Source organism: Hyperoodon ampullatus (assembly GCF_949752795.1).
Source record: "Hyperoodon ampullatus genome assembly, chromosome: 9".
NCBI lineage: Eukaryota > Metazoa > Chordata > Mammalia > Artiodactyla > Ziphiidae > Hyperoodon > Hyperoodon ampullatus.
The window spans coordinates 28825005-28844034 of NC_136922.1; the positions used below are offsets into that span (position 1 = coordinate 28825005).

The window sequence follows — 19030 nt, forward strand, 5'->3', positions numbered from 1 at the left end:
AAAAAAGACAAAAGGAAAAAAGTAGGGACATAAAAGAAAACCAACTAAAAAGTCCAAAGCACACATAGAATACCCTAGAATCAATGTTCTTCATTATAGCAGTAGATCTATCAGTGGATTATATATGATTCAGGAAAGATATCACATAAATAAGACAATGTCAGGTTCAACTTCAGGCTTAACATCAGCCTGAGGGAGGTTACCAACACCACTTGACAATAGGATCCTGGAAGTGAAGCTGTAGAATTTATAAACTTCACTGATCCTTTATTCTGGAAAAAATTCAGGCACTGAGCAGTAGGTTTTCTCAGATGATTTCTAAAACTCATTCTAATTTGAGATTCAATTTGGTTTTGGAATTATAATTTTACTGTGGATGCATAAATTATTCAAAAGGATATGCTAGAATGTATATGTGTGTGTAAATACAAATTCAAAATACAAATTCATTTTAGGATCATCCATCATTGGAAAGATTTTCATGACTAATTTGCTTATTGACATGAATAAATCAGAGAATACCTCATCAGTAGAGCAGAATAATGCTTTTATATTCTTAACACCTTTAATTTAGGAGATGCAGGGTTTTTCTTCTTAGAATATTAGCATCTTTTTTTATTCATTTTTCATCATTATGTAAAACGGTGACTTCTTTAAACTGTAGTTCTACAATTTCAAAGTATTAGATAACTAATTCCTTGGAAAAATATACCAAAGTTCAGCTTTTCAATGTTGAAATAGTATCCAGACAATAGAACAACCTCAAGTATTACCTCATTCTCCTCAATCATTGCTTCATAAGGATTATTTCGGGGACTATTTGAACATATTGTCTGGGGGCAATTCTCTAGAGGATTCCTATACTTTATTGACAGCTTTTGTTCCACATTATCTTTTCAAAGAGCCTTGGAAGACAGAGATAGAATCTCCCTTCAGGGCAAATAGAAGATTTGTTTCCTGACCAGGATAATAAAGATAATGTCTCCCTCTGGGCAAAGGTTGGACAGCTTTGCTAGCAAATCCCTTGTAAGACTGGGAGTTTTCTGAGCTGGAGGTTGGTAAAGTGGGTATGATACAAATTCACTGTGTGTACAGTGTCTACTTAGGCTGCTTTGCCCATCCCCTATGGGACTTGAGGAGGGAAAGACAAGATGGAAACACAAGGCTCATGCTGTCTGCTGCCCTGTGAGTGACAGAGTCCTCTGTCTCTAGCCCAGGCGTTGTCTTCTGCCAGCATCAATGAAACTAAGACAGGCTAACGTGTTGTCTTAAAAGCAAGGTAAAATTTCAGACCCTTCACAGTTCTTGACACAAACAAAAGATCATATATTATGTGGTGGCGAAGACAATACATGGCTTTTCTAGGATTGCCAAAACACGTGTTGTTTCTAGCAGCAAACCTAATAGTGGCAGTTGCTCTAGGAATAATGAAATCATTATTTCAGGCACGTCTTAGAAGACGTTTCCTGATTAACTTTTTCAACAGATAATATGTCTCCTTCCTTTGATCCTCTATATTGCTTTTCTTACTTTTTCTATCTATGACTATAATGATATGTGTACTCAATTTTAGCTCTCTTATTAGGGCTATAAGTTACAGAGGGCAAGGCAGTGACTTATTTCCACAGCCCTAAAATGCCTACCTGGCACAAGGCCTTAAATGCAATCACTGCTCATTCATTGTCTATGGGCAGACTTGTATCAGTCAACATTTCTTTATCACATTCTTCAAAAAGTCAATTCAGTAAAGGATCCTACAATAAAGTTTGAGATATAGATTCACTGACATGAAAATGCTGCAAGCAGTGTCAAACAAATGAGACAAGTAACATTTTCCAGTCTAATCAGGGAGGAAATCCTGCAGGATTTAGCAAGTTTGCAAGACTGGCAGGGTTTCTGAGGGCAGAGAAAAGGGTATTAACCAGATCACTCTGGGTCCATGGAAGGGAGAGAGGTAGAAGATTAAATTATGTACACTCACCACTAAAGTGTAACACAGGGGAGCTCTCCAAATGAACAATGTCATTATATATTTATTCAAGTTTTGCTTTTGTTGTTGTTTATACATTAGTTTGCTTTGGTTTCTTTCTTTTTTTTTTTTTTTAACAAAATTTAACAGGCTCAGGACTGCATTCAAAGGTCCACTCAGGTGAGAAAAGATAAGAGAATGATCTCACTGGAAATCAAAAGTTATTTTAAAGCCATCAAGTACAAATGTTCTGCCAAGACAGTAAGGGAAATGATTTTCCTCATTTGTTTTGGCAGTAAGGATGCCTTTTGGTTCTGCTCCAGAGTAGCATCAACAAAATCCCATAAAATTAGGTTATTTGTTCTGCATAAAACATTTTTAAAGGCAGTTAAGCAACAGGGTGTAATGACATCTCTAAATTCTCTGCACCAAGAAAGGTACAAAAAGCAGAAGGTTAAATACACATCATTTCATCACAATACTCCTACAGTGTAATTTAATTGTTCCAATGCACTTTAACAGGCCATTTACTATTCTTGCATAACTCAAAGGAGAACAATAAAATAAAATAAAAATTAAATTACAAAGTAATTCTTTCCAGGACTCCCTATTGAGTCTCCTAATTACACCAGGATTAAGGATTTAACCATTCTATTGTTACAAGATGTTAGGACACTCAGAGATTTTGGAGAGCAAAAACAAATGAACAAAGAAACAATAATTTAACTGTCTAAAAAACATTATTTCCTTTTTTATTAAAAAAATTAAATAAAATGATCCAGGTAATATAAATCTCTCTTCCTTGGAATACATTTAAGTGATTAAGACACTATTATAACTTCATCTAATATTCTCTACCTAATTCTATTATTCTAATGAAAAATGTTTGCTTATATTTTAGTTTTTCTTTATATATTTTATATCTATATATAGTACCAGTGTCCATCAATGTATATTTTAATTAAAGGTCCTATAAATGTCATTAAAATCAAGAAAATAGATTGAGTATAACAAATTAAAAGAGGCCTAATGGTTTATAAATGGTAGTTTTAACCTGACACATGTTATCCTTACTGCTTATGCTTTTATACTTAATTACAATGGCTGTCATTATTCAAGTCGTTTGTATACCAGAATTATAATCTTTTGGACTATAGACAAGATTTGTTCTTGAAATGTTCATAATCCAAAGCTTTTGAATTAGAACACTATTATTATGACACAAACATTTTTGGCCTTGTGTATGTCCTTTTTAATGGATGAAATTTACTAAATTGCCATCATTAATGTGAAATACCATTTGCCATTTTATATGCAAATTAGATTTTAATGCCTCTCTCTCACTTAAAAAAAATTAAATTCTAAAATTCAAGCATTTTTTTCACCTTGGATTCAGTAAAGTTGAGTAAATGGGAAAAGTATAAATATTTTTACAAACAGAAGTGACTGAGTTATATTTAGAGATATCCAAATTAAGTAGTGTAACTTTACCTTAAAATAATAGTGGTGAGAGTAATTTTAGGAAAAAAAAGCTGAAATTTAGAAACTTGGAGAAAGCCAGGGGTGAAAATTTGTTAAAGTGAATATTTATTACTAAATATGGAATGTTTTATGAAGTCCTATAATATACAGTTTAAATAAACAAACATTTCCACTTTTGATTTCTTCATGAAATGAAAAAAGAAAAGAAGATTTTATACCTCAAACTAGTATTGCTACCTCCCTGAGAATAATTTTGATTTGTTTTTCAGGAATCGCAGTATTTCTCAAATGTGCACAGATTGCAAGGGGCTATGTCGATAGGAGACGGACAAGTTAGTCCCTGACCTGTGGTTGAATACCGGAGCCTCGTGGGGCACTCAACTTTGCCGTTAAGCTAACAAGGGGGAGACAGTTCCTTCTCGCACTTGTCAGTGGTTTTCCTCCACTACTGTCACCAACCACTAACTGTTCCACTAGTCTCTTAACCATTACGAAGGTAAACGTTAGTCATGCAAAGGGAATAAGAACCAAGAGGAAACAGACACCTCATGACAAAAGGCAGAACTAACAGTACCCTGAAGACCACCTCGGGAGACACGGAGTTCACACCAGAGCAGCAGCCTGGTTCTCAACGCCGTGACGTGGTGGAAAGACCTTAGGCGTCTAAGACAAGTGAACCTGGTTTTAAGTTCTAACTGCTACTTACTGGCCTCATGGCCCTATTCTCCTCTTCCTTCCATTTACCCAGCATGCTGCTGCTAAAGCAATCATGCTGAACTACCATTCTGATTGTGTTATACACGTATTCAGACTCTTCCACAGGGTCCTGCATTGCCTGCAAGATTAAGTTTCAACAGCACAGCAGTCAGTATTCTTCAGGATCTGGTCTAAACCCCATTTCCATCCTTAACTCTCACTCTACCCTGTTGATACCCACATGCCCCGACCTCACCTATCTACTTCAGCCAAGTCATTATTTCAAAGTGCTCTAAAATATCTGACCTTTTTCCCTGTACTCTCTCTGTTCCCACTACCTATTGGTGTGAATCAAAATTCCATCTACGATTCAAAGTCCAATTTTAAATTATATCTCCTCCAGGAAACCCCAACTCCCAGCTTCTATATACTTTCTTAGCATTTTACTTGGGCCTTTGTTATAGTTCTATTCAAATTGTGCTACCTGTGACAGATGTGTATGTATGTATCTTCTCCATCGCACTGGAAATATTTCAGGGTAGGGACTGTTTTATTCATCTCTGCATACTTCGTACCTCCATGACTGTTTCTGGAACTTAGTTGAATCGTGTCTAAAAATATGCAGTACTCTTCTACCTCAGTTAGAAATGGCAGCACATAGGAATCATGTGCTGATTCTATGTCTTGTTTAGATAATAACCATGATAGCAAATATTTGGATAATACTATGTTTCAGGCACTGGCCTAGGCAACTAATAAGTCAATAAATTGTCTTATAAAAGCTGTGAGATAAATACTATGATTATCTCTCTTTTACAGATGAGAAAACTGAGAAATAGAGTTATGGAATAAGCTGACCAAGATCACTCATCTCCTAAGTGCTGGACCAGATACGGGAGTTCAGGCAATCTGGCGATAAAACGTGTTCTTTGCTATTACATTCTGCTACTTTTCAAAAGGTCTTATAATATCTGCAAATGGAAATAAGCTAAAATAAAACAAAAAATAATTTGTTGGCTCTTTCGGTCAAATATCAAAAAAAAATGTAGCTGTTGATCCATTATATCTCATTCTAGAAATGAAATGTTGATCAGAAAGAATGAAGACAAATTTTCAACCAATAAAGAAACACAAATAAAGGTACCATGGCTAATGCTTCTTTATGGTAATACAAATAAACCTGATAAATATGAATTAGGAAATAAATTTTTCTCATGGAATACAGAAAACAGCACAAAAATGTTTTCAATAATTGTTAGGTGCTATATGAAAAAAGCTTTACTTTGTGTAATATCTAGAGGGATTTTTAAATCATTACTAGTTTTGGTTTACTAATTAATATTATTATTCACCATTTTGAAATATTATCATACTTTATTGAAATATTTTAGAGTCACAGGAAAAGTTTTTTTAAATCCTCTTTTTAAGAATTGCTTGAATTACTCAATAATTGTGTAAATTTTACTCTTAAATGCTCCTTAAATGCTAGCAATATACCAGGATGTTTTGGATTTATTCCTTTGCTTCCCTTTCTTGATCATATATATATATATATATATATATATATATATATATATATTATATTTTGCAGTACGCGGGCCTCTCACTGTTGCGGAGCACAGGCTCTGGACGCGCAGGATCAGCAGCCATGGCTTGCGGGCCTAGCCGCTCTGCGGCATGTGGGATCTTCCCGAACTGGGGTACGAACCCGTGTCCCCTGCATCGGCAGGCGGACTCTCAACCACTGGGCCACCAGGGAAGCCCTCTTGATCATATTTTTAAGATACATATTTAGTTTTTTATGAATTACATGTTTAACGCTAAAAAAAACTTAACTCATTAATTTTGCATGCATATATTTAAATCCCCTTAGATTTAACTCAAATTAAATTTCACCAGACTGAAGTTCAAACAACTATGCATCATGTAAAAATAACATTTAATATTGCTGAGTGTACAGCTGCTAACTAGAGAATTTAATAATAACATCATAAACTTTCATTATCTCTTTTGGCCACATCTTGATATTGCACTAATTATAAATAAATTGGGGGTGGAGGATATGAGAAGAAACAGGTACATTCCTTTTCAAATGATCTAGATTGGAAGTTCTTCCTCAATACAAAATGATAATTTTAAAATTAAGTAGTTACTGAAAGGAAATTTAATGAAGATTTTTGACTTTCCCGGTGGTCCAGCAGTTAAGACTCCGTGCTTCCAGTGCAGGGGGCATGGTTTTGATCCCTGATCAGGGAAGTTCTGCATGCCATGCAGTGCGGCCAAAAAAAAAAAAAAAACCCAATTTAAACATGGATAGCTTTGAATTCTTGTGGCTATAGTCCTATCCCATTTTAGAGACCCTGGGGCTTCATCATAAATAAATGCTTATTTCAAGAGACAGATACAGATGTAGGCTGTACAAGAAAACAGGAAAATCAAGTGAAAACTGACCACCAGCACAGGTTTGTCTTTCCCTTTCCAAGTCTTCTGATCTATACTAATGTCCTGCTATTGTCACATTATGATCAGAGTCTCAAGATACTTCAATTTTTTCACCCAAATAATGATTTCCTCTAGCTCAGTCCAAACCTTTCTGTACCAAAAGGCTTTAGAGAAAGGTGAAAAGAAAAAAAAAAATGTTTTAAAAAATATTTCTTAGAAAGTTCCTGATGAGGTCAGAGTTTAATCTAAGTCTCATATTACCTGTGGATTTTAGAGACTTTTTAAGAGAGCAGAAGAAACCTTTTTTTTTTGGCAGGTAGGAGGTTCTCATATGAGGTAAAACAAATGGAATAATAAGGGTAGAATTTGTACACTGAAGAGTATGATTTACCACCAGGGTTGACTTTTCCATTTTTGAGTGAGGGTCAAGGGTTTTTTAGGAATGTGACCTAGATACAAGAGAGCAGAATTTCAGTGTGAAGGTATCATTACATAGCCTGGGAAATGCTATGAATTAATTTATAAAACAAAGTCAGTATCAAAAAAAACTAATATAATACAGTAAATCTATTAAATGGTAAGTTCTTATCTATCTCAAAATTGCATGGGAAAAATCAATCCTATGTGTGTATCATGATGTAAGTTCTGATTATTACAGTTGATCCTTGAACAATGTGGGTTTGAACTGCAAGGGTCCACTTAACATGCAGATTTTTTTCAGTGAATATGCACTACAGTACTACACCATCCGCTGACGTTGGTTGAATCTGCGGACATGTAACTGTGGATATGGGGGGCCAACTGTAAAGTTATACCTGGATTTTCAACTTCTTGGGGGTCAGCACCCCTAACCCCCTGTGTTGTTCAAGGGTCAACTGTATATATAAGACAATTATTTATTTAGCCCTGTATGTAGGAATAGTATTTCCTAGGGCTTGCAGGGACATGTAATACTCTAGTATATCACAATTTTAAATGTACATTACAATCACCTTGGAGAGTTTTAAAAAGTACTACTTATTCCTCATTTTATTCTGGAGGAAAGGCCAAGGCACAGACATTTACAAGATCCTTAGGTATTATTAACGTTCATCCAAAGTAAAAACTATTACCATACTATAAACAGGCTCCTTACTCTGTTTGCCAGTGGAGACGTGGGTAGGTGCTTGGGGAGGGGGAGAGTGGAAGGCAGACAAAATTAGTTTGAAAGTGGTTCTACAATAAGTACAATGGGATTCGCAAGAGGGCAGACACTGAAGAGAACAGATTTATTGGACGATGTCAATATTAGAAACAGACACTTTCATCTTTTTAGTGTCTATATTCCTTGTGTGCCTACATCTTCAAAGATGAATACAACTTAGTACCTACTCTTAAGGATCCAACTGACAAAGTACACTGATAAGTAAACAGCTAATTTTAATACAACATGGGAATCAAAATCAAACCAAGGGATAAGGAAGGGCTGGGAGAACCTTTTCCAATTCTAGTTTAGAGGAGGAAGGAAATAGCTAAAGCAACAAAAGCAAAAATTGGGTATGTGTGTGAAGCCTAGTCCAAAGAAGGAAAATGTAAGGATAAAGAAGTATTAAAGAGCAAATAGAGGTGACTGACATCACTACGTATCAGGAAAACAAAAATCAAAACCACAATGAGCTAGTACCTCACACCGGTTTGAAAGGCTATTATCAAACAAATCAAAAGATAATAAGTGTTGGCAAGGATGCGAAGAAAATGGAACCCTTGAGCATTGTTGGTAGGAATGTAAATTGGTGCAGCTACAACAGAAAACAACATGGAGTTTCCTCAAAAAATTTAAAAATAGAACTACCATATGATCCAGCAATGCTACTTCTAGATATATATATCCAAAGGAAATGAAAACTGAATGTCAAAGAGATATTCTGCACACCCATATTCACTGCAGAATTATTCACAGTAGCCAAGGTATGCAAACAACCTCTGTCCATCAAGGGATGAATGGATTAAAAAAAATGTGGTATGTATATATACACACACACATACATACAAAAATACACATGGTGAAATATTATTCAGCCATGAGAAAGAAGGATATCCTGCCATTTAGAACGATATGAATAAAACTTGAGGGCATTGTGGTAAGTGAAATAAGTCAGACAGAGAAAGACAAATACTGTATGGTACCGCTTATATGTGGAATCTAAAAAAGCTGACTCCATTGGAACGAAGAGTAGAATGGTAGTTACCAGAGGCAGGATTGGGGCGGGGGGATGGGTGGAGATGAGAAGATGTTGATCAAAGGGTAAAAACGTCTAGTTATAAGACACATAAGCTCTGGGGACCTAAAGTGCAGCATGGTGATTATAGTTAATACTGTATAATATCTTGAAAGTTGCTAAGAAAGTAGATCTTAAATGTTCTCACTACAAGAAAGATGAGAATCACATGATGTGACAGAGGTGTTAGGTAAAGCTGTGGTGGTGGTCATTTTGCAATATACAAGTGTATCAAATCAACATGTTATACACCTTAAACATACGCAGTGTTGTATGTCAATTATATCTCAATAAAGCTGAGAGAAAAAGTGCAAAAAGAAGTGCTCCGACTGCCAATGTATTGGTGTGAACAAGTGGAGATTAAACCAAAAAGGTAGACAAGAGTAGATCCTGAGGACCTATCACAGCTAAACTGAGAAATTTATGTTTATTTTTACTCAAAATTTTAATAAATGCTTTCTAAGATGAAAATTGTAGAGCAGGAGTTCTTAACTAGGGCCTGAAAAAAGAATTCAAGGAATGTACCAACTTTGATTGGAAAAAAAATTACATTATTATTTGCACTAACCTCTAACTGAAATTTAGCTTTTCTATCTTATAAATGTAGAAAACTAACCTCAGTATTATTAATAGTATCTGTGGCTTAATAACCAAGATAAATAACAAATATTTTAATATTAACTTAGAGTTGCTGCAGGTATCTCAAAATATTATTAACACTCACCATCAATTTGAAATTATGGTACTTATGAGAACTATTGCTAAGACTTCTTATTTAATATTAATAAAGAAGCTACATGTTTTCATATTAGAAATTGTTATTTTTATATAATGATAGTTGTATTTCAACATAGTTATATTTTAATAACTTTTTTCAATATTTTACTTTGTAATCCTACATATTTATTTAATGCATTTAGGGTGCATAGGCTTCACCAGACTGCCAAGTGGATCCATGACCTATATAAAAGTTGAGAACCCATATACAAAGCCCTATTTGTTGCCGATTTTGTAAAGAAAACAATAATGTAGAAAAGATAGAAGATAACCAGTCCTTGAGAAATGTCAATAGACTGGAATGCAGAGCGTGTGCAGATGGAATGGCGTTTCATAAAAGGAGAAAGAGTACGTTCACTTACAAGGAGGGAGGTAGAAGAAGTCAGGCAGAGGAGTACCCCTGGTGATGGGAGAGTGAGCATTAAGCTGTCTGATGGCTTCATATGATGGAACATATTACATACAAACCAAAGTGAATGACAGGAGCTTACAGATAGCTTATACATAGCTTATACATGTGTGCCAAGCACGGTTCTTGGTCCTTTGCATACATTAATTCAGTTTCATCCTTGGAGAGGCCTAACATGTCCCCTTCAACAAGTGACGAAGTAAAAGCATAAAGGGATTAAGGAATTTACCCAATGCTATAAATGCAGAGCCAGGATGCGAACCTAGAAATCTAATTTGTATTCCCAATTCACTCTTCTATCCCTACAAAGGAAGTAGAGCTACAAGTAACACGACTGACTCTAATAACTAATACTGAATAAAACAAAACACAAAAGCAGCCCCAGGAGACTACAACATACTATTGTGTATCACTTTTACGTAGCTCAAAAGAAGTAACATTAAACAATATACTGTATAGGAAAACACTCGTTATGACAAAATAATTTTTAAAACTTTTGAAAAACAGAAAAAACAGAAAAAACAAAAAAAGAGGCAGGAGACAAAAGGTAGCTGCATCTGCAGTGGGAATGGTGATATTTTCATCCTTGAGATGGGTGGTGAGTTCATATGTATTTATTTTATTATTATGCTTTCTAACATATTTACATTATTTATATCTTTTATGTATCACATATTACATTTTAAAAGATATTAAAAACTAAGAAATAAATGGAAAGTGAGAAAGTGGGGAAAATGGGCTTTGGCTACTCTTCCCAGGTGACTGATCCCAGGGGAAGAAGCAGGGATGTGGTAGCACCAAGTAGATATATGTTTATGGTGGGACTTTTTAAATGAGAGGTCTGTATCCTGCTTATAAAATGATGGGCTAGACACAGGGGTCTGACCTGAGGTAATTCTGCCTCCCAGGGGGTATCTGACAGTGTCTGGAGACTTTTTGATTGTCATGACTCAGGGGTAGCATTCTACTGGAGTGTATTGGATAGAAGCCAGGGATACAGCTAAACATCCTACAATGGCACAGGACACCCTCTGCTCCAACCTGGACTTATTCCAAATGTCAACAGTACTGAGGTTAAGAAACCCAGAGATAAAGCAGGAGAGATTAAAAATATAAGAACAGGTAAATAATTGAAGGAGTAAGGTCCAGGAGAGACAGGAGAAGAGCGTGGCCAAGAAGCAGAAACATCACATCTTCAGAGCCTGGACAGCACTGAGGCACCAACTCTCATTCTTAAGTCTACTTTTTTTTTACACAGACTGTCTATGAAGTAGACCTTGTCTAACTCTGCTGTTACTGAAAATAAATGCAGAACGTCTATGTGGAGTTTTATTGCTAATCATTCTGTGGAAATAGGCAAGAAAAGTACAAAATAACAAATGCAGGTGGGATGAAGTCACCTCAGAGCTAATGCAGCTTACATCTCAGAATTCCTCACGAGTATCCAGCCCTTTTGTGGCCCTGGGAGGGGCGTTGGCAATTTTGAAATTTAAGTTTGAATTATATTTCCTGAAGTGACCCAGCAAACTGTATATACTTCAGGCCCCACAAAACAAGGATTTACCTTTGAAGGCAACAAAGTTATTCAATTTAATAATTTGTATAGCTACTTTCCTTGACATCCTTGCTGGATGGAATCCTGAAGCTTCAACAACCAGATACTATTCTATTTAGCTCCCTAAGATGCAGTTCATAAAAACTCATCACTCTCCAGGTTTCTTATCCTTATATAGTCTTCACAGGTCATTTCCTCCATTAAAGCAGTCTTTCTAGCATTAAAAGCCTCAGGGTACAATTAGGCCAAAACAATAAAGGATAAGTAGGTTATTCAATTTCCCCTACTCTAAAGCAGAATCACATTAAAGTGGGAAGCTGCTAACTCCTGGCCTTAGTTCCACATAGGAGAGGAGGGCTCAGGAAAACTGTTAAGAGATTTTGTGTACATAAAAGTCACCTAGAAAACATGTCATAAATGTGGATTTCAGGGACCCACTCCATGAGAGTTACAGGATCCAGATCCAAGGACAGCAATTTAAGAACTACTTCCTTAATGCAAAGATTCTTAATCTTCTGGGTGTCAGGTCCCTTGAAGGATCTTTCCATATTCACATACTTATAATTTTAATATGGAGATTTTATTAGTTTGCTATGGCTGCTATAACAAAATGTTACAGACTGGATGGCTTAAATAACAGAAATTTCTTTTCTCATAGTTCTGGAGGCTAGAAGTCCAAGTTCAAGGTGTTGGCACGTCTGGTTTCTTCTGAGGCCTCTCCTTGGCCTGCGGATGGCTGCCTTCTCACTGTGTCCTCACATGGCCTTCCCTCTATGGGCACACATCCCTGATGTCTCTTTAATGTATCCAAATTTCCTCTTTTTATAAGAACACCAGTCAGACTGGATTAGGCCCACCCTAATTGCCTCATTTTAACTTAATCACATCTTTAAAGTCACATTCTCAGGACTGGGAGTTAGGGCTTCAACATATAAATTAGGGGTTGGGGGAGGAAATCATCCCATAACAGAGATTATTCCATGGCCCCCATTCTAACCACTCCTAGCTTAGCTATTCCTTCAAAGAACTGGAGTGTGCAGATGATCTACCCGAGAGAAAAAGAAGGGGGCCGTGTGGTGAACACCACAGTTAGGAGGAAAATGACCATCCAAAAAAGGGAGAGGAAAATCCATTGAATTTGCCTGGAAAAAGGAGGTCACTGATGGTCTTAAAGATGTATGTGTGTATACCTGGAAAAGACGAAAACTCGAATTTGAAAAGACATATGCCCCCCAATGTTCACATCAGCACTATTTACAATAGCCAAGACATGGAAACAACCTAAATGTCTATCAGCAGATGAATGGATAAAGAAGATATAGTATATATATACGATGGAATATTACTCATGAAATGATGTCATTTGTAGCAACATGGATGGACCTAGAGATTATTATACTCAGTGAAGTCAGACAGAGAAAGACAAATAGCATATGATATCGGTTATATGTGGAAACTAAAATATGACACAAATGAACTTATTTACAAAACAGAAATAGACTCACAGACATAGAAAACAAACTTATGGTTACCAGAAGGGACAGGCAGTGGGGGGAGAGATAAATTAGGAGTTTGGGATTAGCAGATATAAACTACTATATATTAAGTTGATAAACAACAAAGTCCTACTGTATAGCAGAGGCAACTATATTCAGTATCTTGTAATAACCTATAATGGAAAAGAATCTGAAAAAGAATATATGTATACACATATATACATAACTGAATCACTTTGCTGTACATCTGAAACACTGGAAATCAACAATACTTCAATTAAAAAATCCCCAAAAATGATGTGTGTGTGTATAATACAAATATTGCATATTTATGTTTTATATATATAAATACATATTCAATTTTATAATATATATTTTAGATAGACATTGAGAGAGACAGAGAGCAATCATCTCTTTTGAGAACTGCAGAGAAAATAAAATTAAGGATGATAGAAAAAAAAAGGAAAGAGTTAAACACATTATGTGTCCCCACTTCATCCTGCAACTAAAATAGTAGCCAAAGGGCATAATGCAAAAAGGACAAATAGAACTTGAGTGGAGATGCCAAAGAAATATTAGCAACATTTTGGAAGTTCTACAACACATTGACAAGTGTTGACTGGCTTTCCACACGAGAAAAGCTGAAATCTAAATGCCTGCAGGGTGAAGGGAGCTATAAACAAGCTGATTCATGAAAAAGAACTTGAAAAATTCTCAGGAATTAGAAGTCTAGGGCTCTTCTGAAAATGGGAAAAGGTGTGGGTGTGGATGAAATCAGGAGAAATCGTTTAACGTCTGTATAATAAACAGCAGGCCAGACAATTGAGAACAAAACTCTGCCTTATAGGAGTCCCAGAAAGAGAGTCAGGAGGAAAATGGAAAAGAAGGGAAAACATCAAAGAAATAATAACATTTTCCAGAGCTGAAGGCCAAGCCTTTCCCCTGCAGAAGGCCCACTGTGTCTCAACACAGTGAATGAAAAACAGATCAAACCTTAAAGAAAATTTGAGAAAATGTTAAAACATAGAAGGGCATGAGGACAGGATTAGGGGAACAGGGTGGCAGGAAACAGATTATAAATAAAATTTTGAAATTAGAATGGTATCTCACTTCTCTGCAGCTATACTCGAAGTCTGAAAACAATGGAACACTATCCTCAAGATTCTAGAGCAAATGATTTTCATTCTAGAATTTTACATTCATCTACCAATTCTGTGTGGAGTCTGAAAAATATTATTTTTAAACATTAAAAAAAACTCAAAATTTTACTTCAGATCTTTCTTCAGCAAGCTAATTGAAGGTGTGTTTCAGTAAAATGTCAGACTAAACTACGAAAGAATATCATACAAGTGGGAGGTTGAGGGGATACTCCAGCATGATGGTGAAGTTCAACTCTGGGCTGACAAGAGAATCAGGAAGGACGCATCTCATTTAAAAAGCAAAAACTGATTTGGAAAGCCATATGGTTTACAATATTGAGAGGAGTATAAGAACTCTGGTAGAAAGTTTGGTGAAAAAATAGTAAAAGTAATCTAAGCAAATGAAACAAAGAGAAAATATTTCATCTGGGGTGGCGGGAAGAACTGTGATCCATTTTCCCAATTATAATAATGTAAATAGTTATTACTTAGCTAAAAGTTGTGGTACAGCTCTATTGGGAAGATGACCGGGCAGATGAGTAGGGGTTGCTGGTGAAATAGTGCAGATATTTTAGCTACGGTACTGCAAGAGAAGAAAGCTAAAATCCTCATCTGCCTTTACAGAAAGTCAACAGATATTATCTAAAATTAATGATAGTGAGAAAGAACAGTACACAAATGTTATTTAGACATATGGAGGTAAGAACCAGAAGAAATGAGAGTTTTACATGATTTCCTCTAGAGATGAGGAACTGTCAGGGATGAAGGTATGCTGCTTTTTATGATACATTTTTAAAAAATGACTTTAAAAAACATGGACATTGTACATTTTGACAAACATAAAAATAAATAAGTAAATTTTAAAGAAAATGTATTATGTAATACATACATTTATGCCAAAAATATCCTATGGTCTATAAACTTTTTTTTTTTTTTTTTTTTGCGGTATGCGGGCCTCTCACTGTTGTGGCCTCTCTCGTTGCGGAGCACAGGCTCCGGATGCGCAGGCTCAGTGGCCACGGCTCACGGGCTTAGCCGCACCGCGGCATGTGGGATCTTCCCAGACCGGGGCACGAACCCGTGTCCCCTGCATCGGCAGGCGGACTCTCAACCACTGTGCCACCAGGGAAGCCCTTCATGTTTTATATAAAGTTGATATATCACTATTTCTGGAAACATATTAGCTCAATTCAACTCTATAAGCATAGATTATAAGAACCATTTTCTTCTTACAGTTTATCTTTCTCAGAAAAGTTGGGTGCTCGCCTATTTTAATATACTTTAATCCTTCAGGTTTAAAGAGCATCCACCTGGGGTTTCCCCGGTGGCGCAGTGGCTGAGAGTCCGCCTGCCGATGCAGGGGACACGGGTTCGTGCCCCGGTCCGGGAAGATCCCACATGCCGCGGAGCGGCTGGGCCCGTGAGCCGTGGCCACTGAGCCTGTGCGTCCGGAACCTGTGTTCCGCAACGGGAGAGGCCACAGCAGTGTGAGAGGCCCGCGTACCGCAAAAAAAAAAAAAAAAAAAAAAAAGCACCCACCTGAATTAGTGATCTTACCAACAGAAATACATGAGTTAGCTATACTGAGTTCACACATCCGTATTTCTTCAGGCTGGGATTTCTGGAGTAATAAGGCCTAAAGGCACTTTAAATCAGCATATTCCAAACCCAGGTGTCAGGACAGTGGGTGTGGTGACAAGGGCCATCAGGCAAGAGAAACGTCCAGTGCACCAATCAGAAGTCTTCTGGGGACACAGAGATCCGTGGTGTGCTAGAAAAGTTCATTCTCCATCATTTATAACTTTTTCTCAAAATGATTTTAATGAATATTTTATTTATTTCAATAATATTATCACTCAGAATGTTAAATGGCCAAGACAATGAAAAATCTAATCCAAGTAACACCCATGCAAGAAGATATCTCCCTTACTCCTTTTCTTTCTCTCCTGAAATATAGTTTGCTGTTTCCATACCTCTCTATAGTCGCTGCTGATGTGTTCTAAGCTGAGGGAATACACAAGATCCTTGCCTCCCACGAAGAGTCTCTCTTGATATTCATCCAGTAGCATTGTCTGGAGATCAAGAAATCCAAAAGGGCTATGAAAGACTGACGTTCTGTTTAGATCCAAGAGCTCTGAAATGCAAAAGAAAATGTACACTAAACACAAGAGAAAATACAAATACCTTTATAACACTTTTCTCATGGCTCTATTTTCATACCTGTTAATACTGTGCAGTTAACATTCATTTTATCATAAATACAAAGTCTTTAAATTTTATTACTCAAAAAAATTAAAAATGTATAGTGCATCAACAATACTTAGTTGTGTATTTGAAAATTGCTAAGATAGTAGATCTTAAAAGTTCGAATCAACAGAAAAATATTCTAACTATGTCAGGTGATGGATATTAATTAAACTTATTGTGGTAAGCATTTCTTGATATGTACATATATCAAATCAATATGTCATAACCTTAAACTAATACATTATACATCAACTATAATTCAATAAAACTGGAAAAAAAATTTAAATATTTGTTCAGGGTGTAAAAAAAAGTACAATGGAAATAAGTTGTGATATGCACAAATTAACATCTTTTACAAGTTTATTAATTGAAAAGCTTTGATTCAACTTAATAGGTAAGGTAAATATCCTATGTTTTTAAACACAGAAAGAATTATTTTTCACAAACTTTAATGTCAAGGCTACACAGAAAAGTCATTCCATTATGACTTTTATATTTACTTTTCTATGTATAACAAAAATCCCAATTCTACAATAAATATTCCCAAAGCAAGTCCATTTAATTCCAGGTGAACAACAACTCAGAAAAAATGTTTCCACTTGAAACTGGTTTTGAAGGTCGCTTCCAAAATCAAATTGTCCAAGAATGGAAACTATCAGGGTTGTTAATGTGGTAGTATTCAGTACAGTGGGAATGACTGTTAAAACTGATGGGGATCTACTTTCTACCACTGTGATTTGGGCTGGTGTTTATGCATTCACCCCTACTTCAGAAATTACAAATTATTTGTTTTAGTTAACATACATTTAATTTTAGAAAGCCAGAATCTGGCAAACCTCTCATATGTGTGTATTTGTTTGTTTGTTGAAGCTATTTAATTGCATATGGCAGTTCACCAGTTAAGGTTGGTAAATGATAATGTGAGAGCCTTTGAGGATGAGACAGAATTAATACGAAACCCTGCATGCTGAAGATTTCTTAAAGAGGCTCCTTGGAAATATTGACAAGTTAGAAGATAACTTCATTTCCCAAAAGTCAGCTCCTAATGCATCTGACAAAGAAGGTGAAATACTGGTAACCAGAACACTCAGACCCAGACAGCAGCATGAAATATGAAAATCTATAGCACTTTGCCCACTCTTACACTGCCTATTTCTGAGAAAAGAGAAATGAAGTATCTTTTCCTCTCTATTACGAATGTATTAACTTCTATTTCTCTACTCTGAAACTGCTGATGTCCAGAGTTTTGTGGAATGGGGCTAACTTTAAACCTTTAGTTAAAACAACCAATTGTGCTAACATCAAATTATCATTTATAAAGGTAAAACTTGTGATACTGAATCATTTGACCATTCACCTAAATAAAGAAATTAAAGTTTTGAGGGAAAGATGGAAATAATAATAAGGTGCTTTATTTAGGGAAGATGAAAATAGGAATTTGAGAGATTAGGGGTTCTTGAATCCTGGAAGACAAATTTTTCCCAATCAGTAATTTTGCCAAGGTAGAATCACATTGTTTTCCTTCCTAACTAGGCATTCACAAACAGAGATGCGTATTTTAAGGATTCAATACTATAACAAAAATATAAATCAGAGCGCTCCACTGCCATTACACCTTGTCTTCACATGTAATCACTTATGATTTTACATCAGGGCTGCTAAGTGGAGTATTTTCCAGAAAAGTCTCCCCAGTTATTCTATAGTATGTTGGTAAAATTCCTCAAGCTTTATGCATGGTGAAATCATTATCTGAAAAGATTCAACTGTTCAAAGAATGGTTATACACTAGCTAGAATTAGCAGGTCTCTAAACTACAGACTTACCAAACACAGTAATGTACAAAGCTTAGGACAATAAGTTGGCTGGAAAATGAGAGAAAGCCAGGAAAGGAATCAAACCTGGGGCGCTACCCTAAAGTGTTGCCACAGTGGAGTAGTCAGTGTCAATTTTTAAAAGTATGAATTGGAAAGAGAGGCAGCTCAACCAGTAAAGGAGGCACTCCATAAATGAATTCCATCTAGGGATGGAATGACCTTGCTTTTTCCCAATGAGTCATTAGGACCTCATTACCTCTGTATATACATAGAGATATAGACATCAAAACTTCTACTTGTTTTTATGACTTGCCAACTTCTGCAATGCATACTATGCTTACTATAATTTTTATAGTCTAAAGGTCATTGTTCCTGTTTCTTTGTCAGTAATAGAGACTAACTACTGGCCCATCAGTCTTCTTTTCTTCTAATCAAATTTTATTCTGACCCATCTTCCCATCGCTATGACGAAGTCTATCCCATGAGACCACAAAGATGAACTCATGTTCCTATGGAGATGTAGACTGGAAAATGTAAAGGGAAAAATTTCAACAAATGCAAATTTTTTAACTGTTCATTTCTTACAGCCTTTACATGTATCAATTTTTTTTTCCACCACAGTAAACAACCACAGTGGAACTGTTTGAATTGCCACTGTCCTTTATTTTACTTATGAAGAAACTCAGGTGCCCAGAGAATAAATGACTATCCTACAGCTATATACTATTACAACGAAAAATCACTCA

The 19030-nt window shown here is 35.9% G+C and overlaps 1 protein-coding gene across 1 annotated transcript in view; it reads right to left on the reverse strand.

The window, feature by feature from the left end:
* Positions 1 to 19030, reverse strand: part of SEMA3E (semaphorin 3E) — a gene marked incomplete at both ends in the record, with an annotated part of 260253 nt that overhangs the window by 92795 nt on the left and 148428 nt on the right. Inside the window, one exon of the mRNA XM_079711567.1 lies at positions 16197 to 16357. Within this exon, the coding sequence (XP_079567693.1) occupies positions 16197 to 16357 (161 nt within the window). The remainder of the gene's footprint in view (positions 1 to 16196; positions 16358 to 19030) is intronic.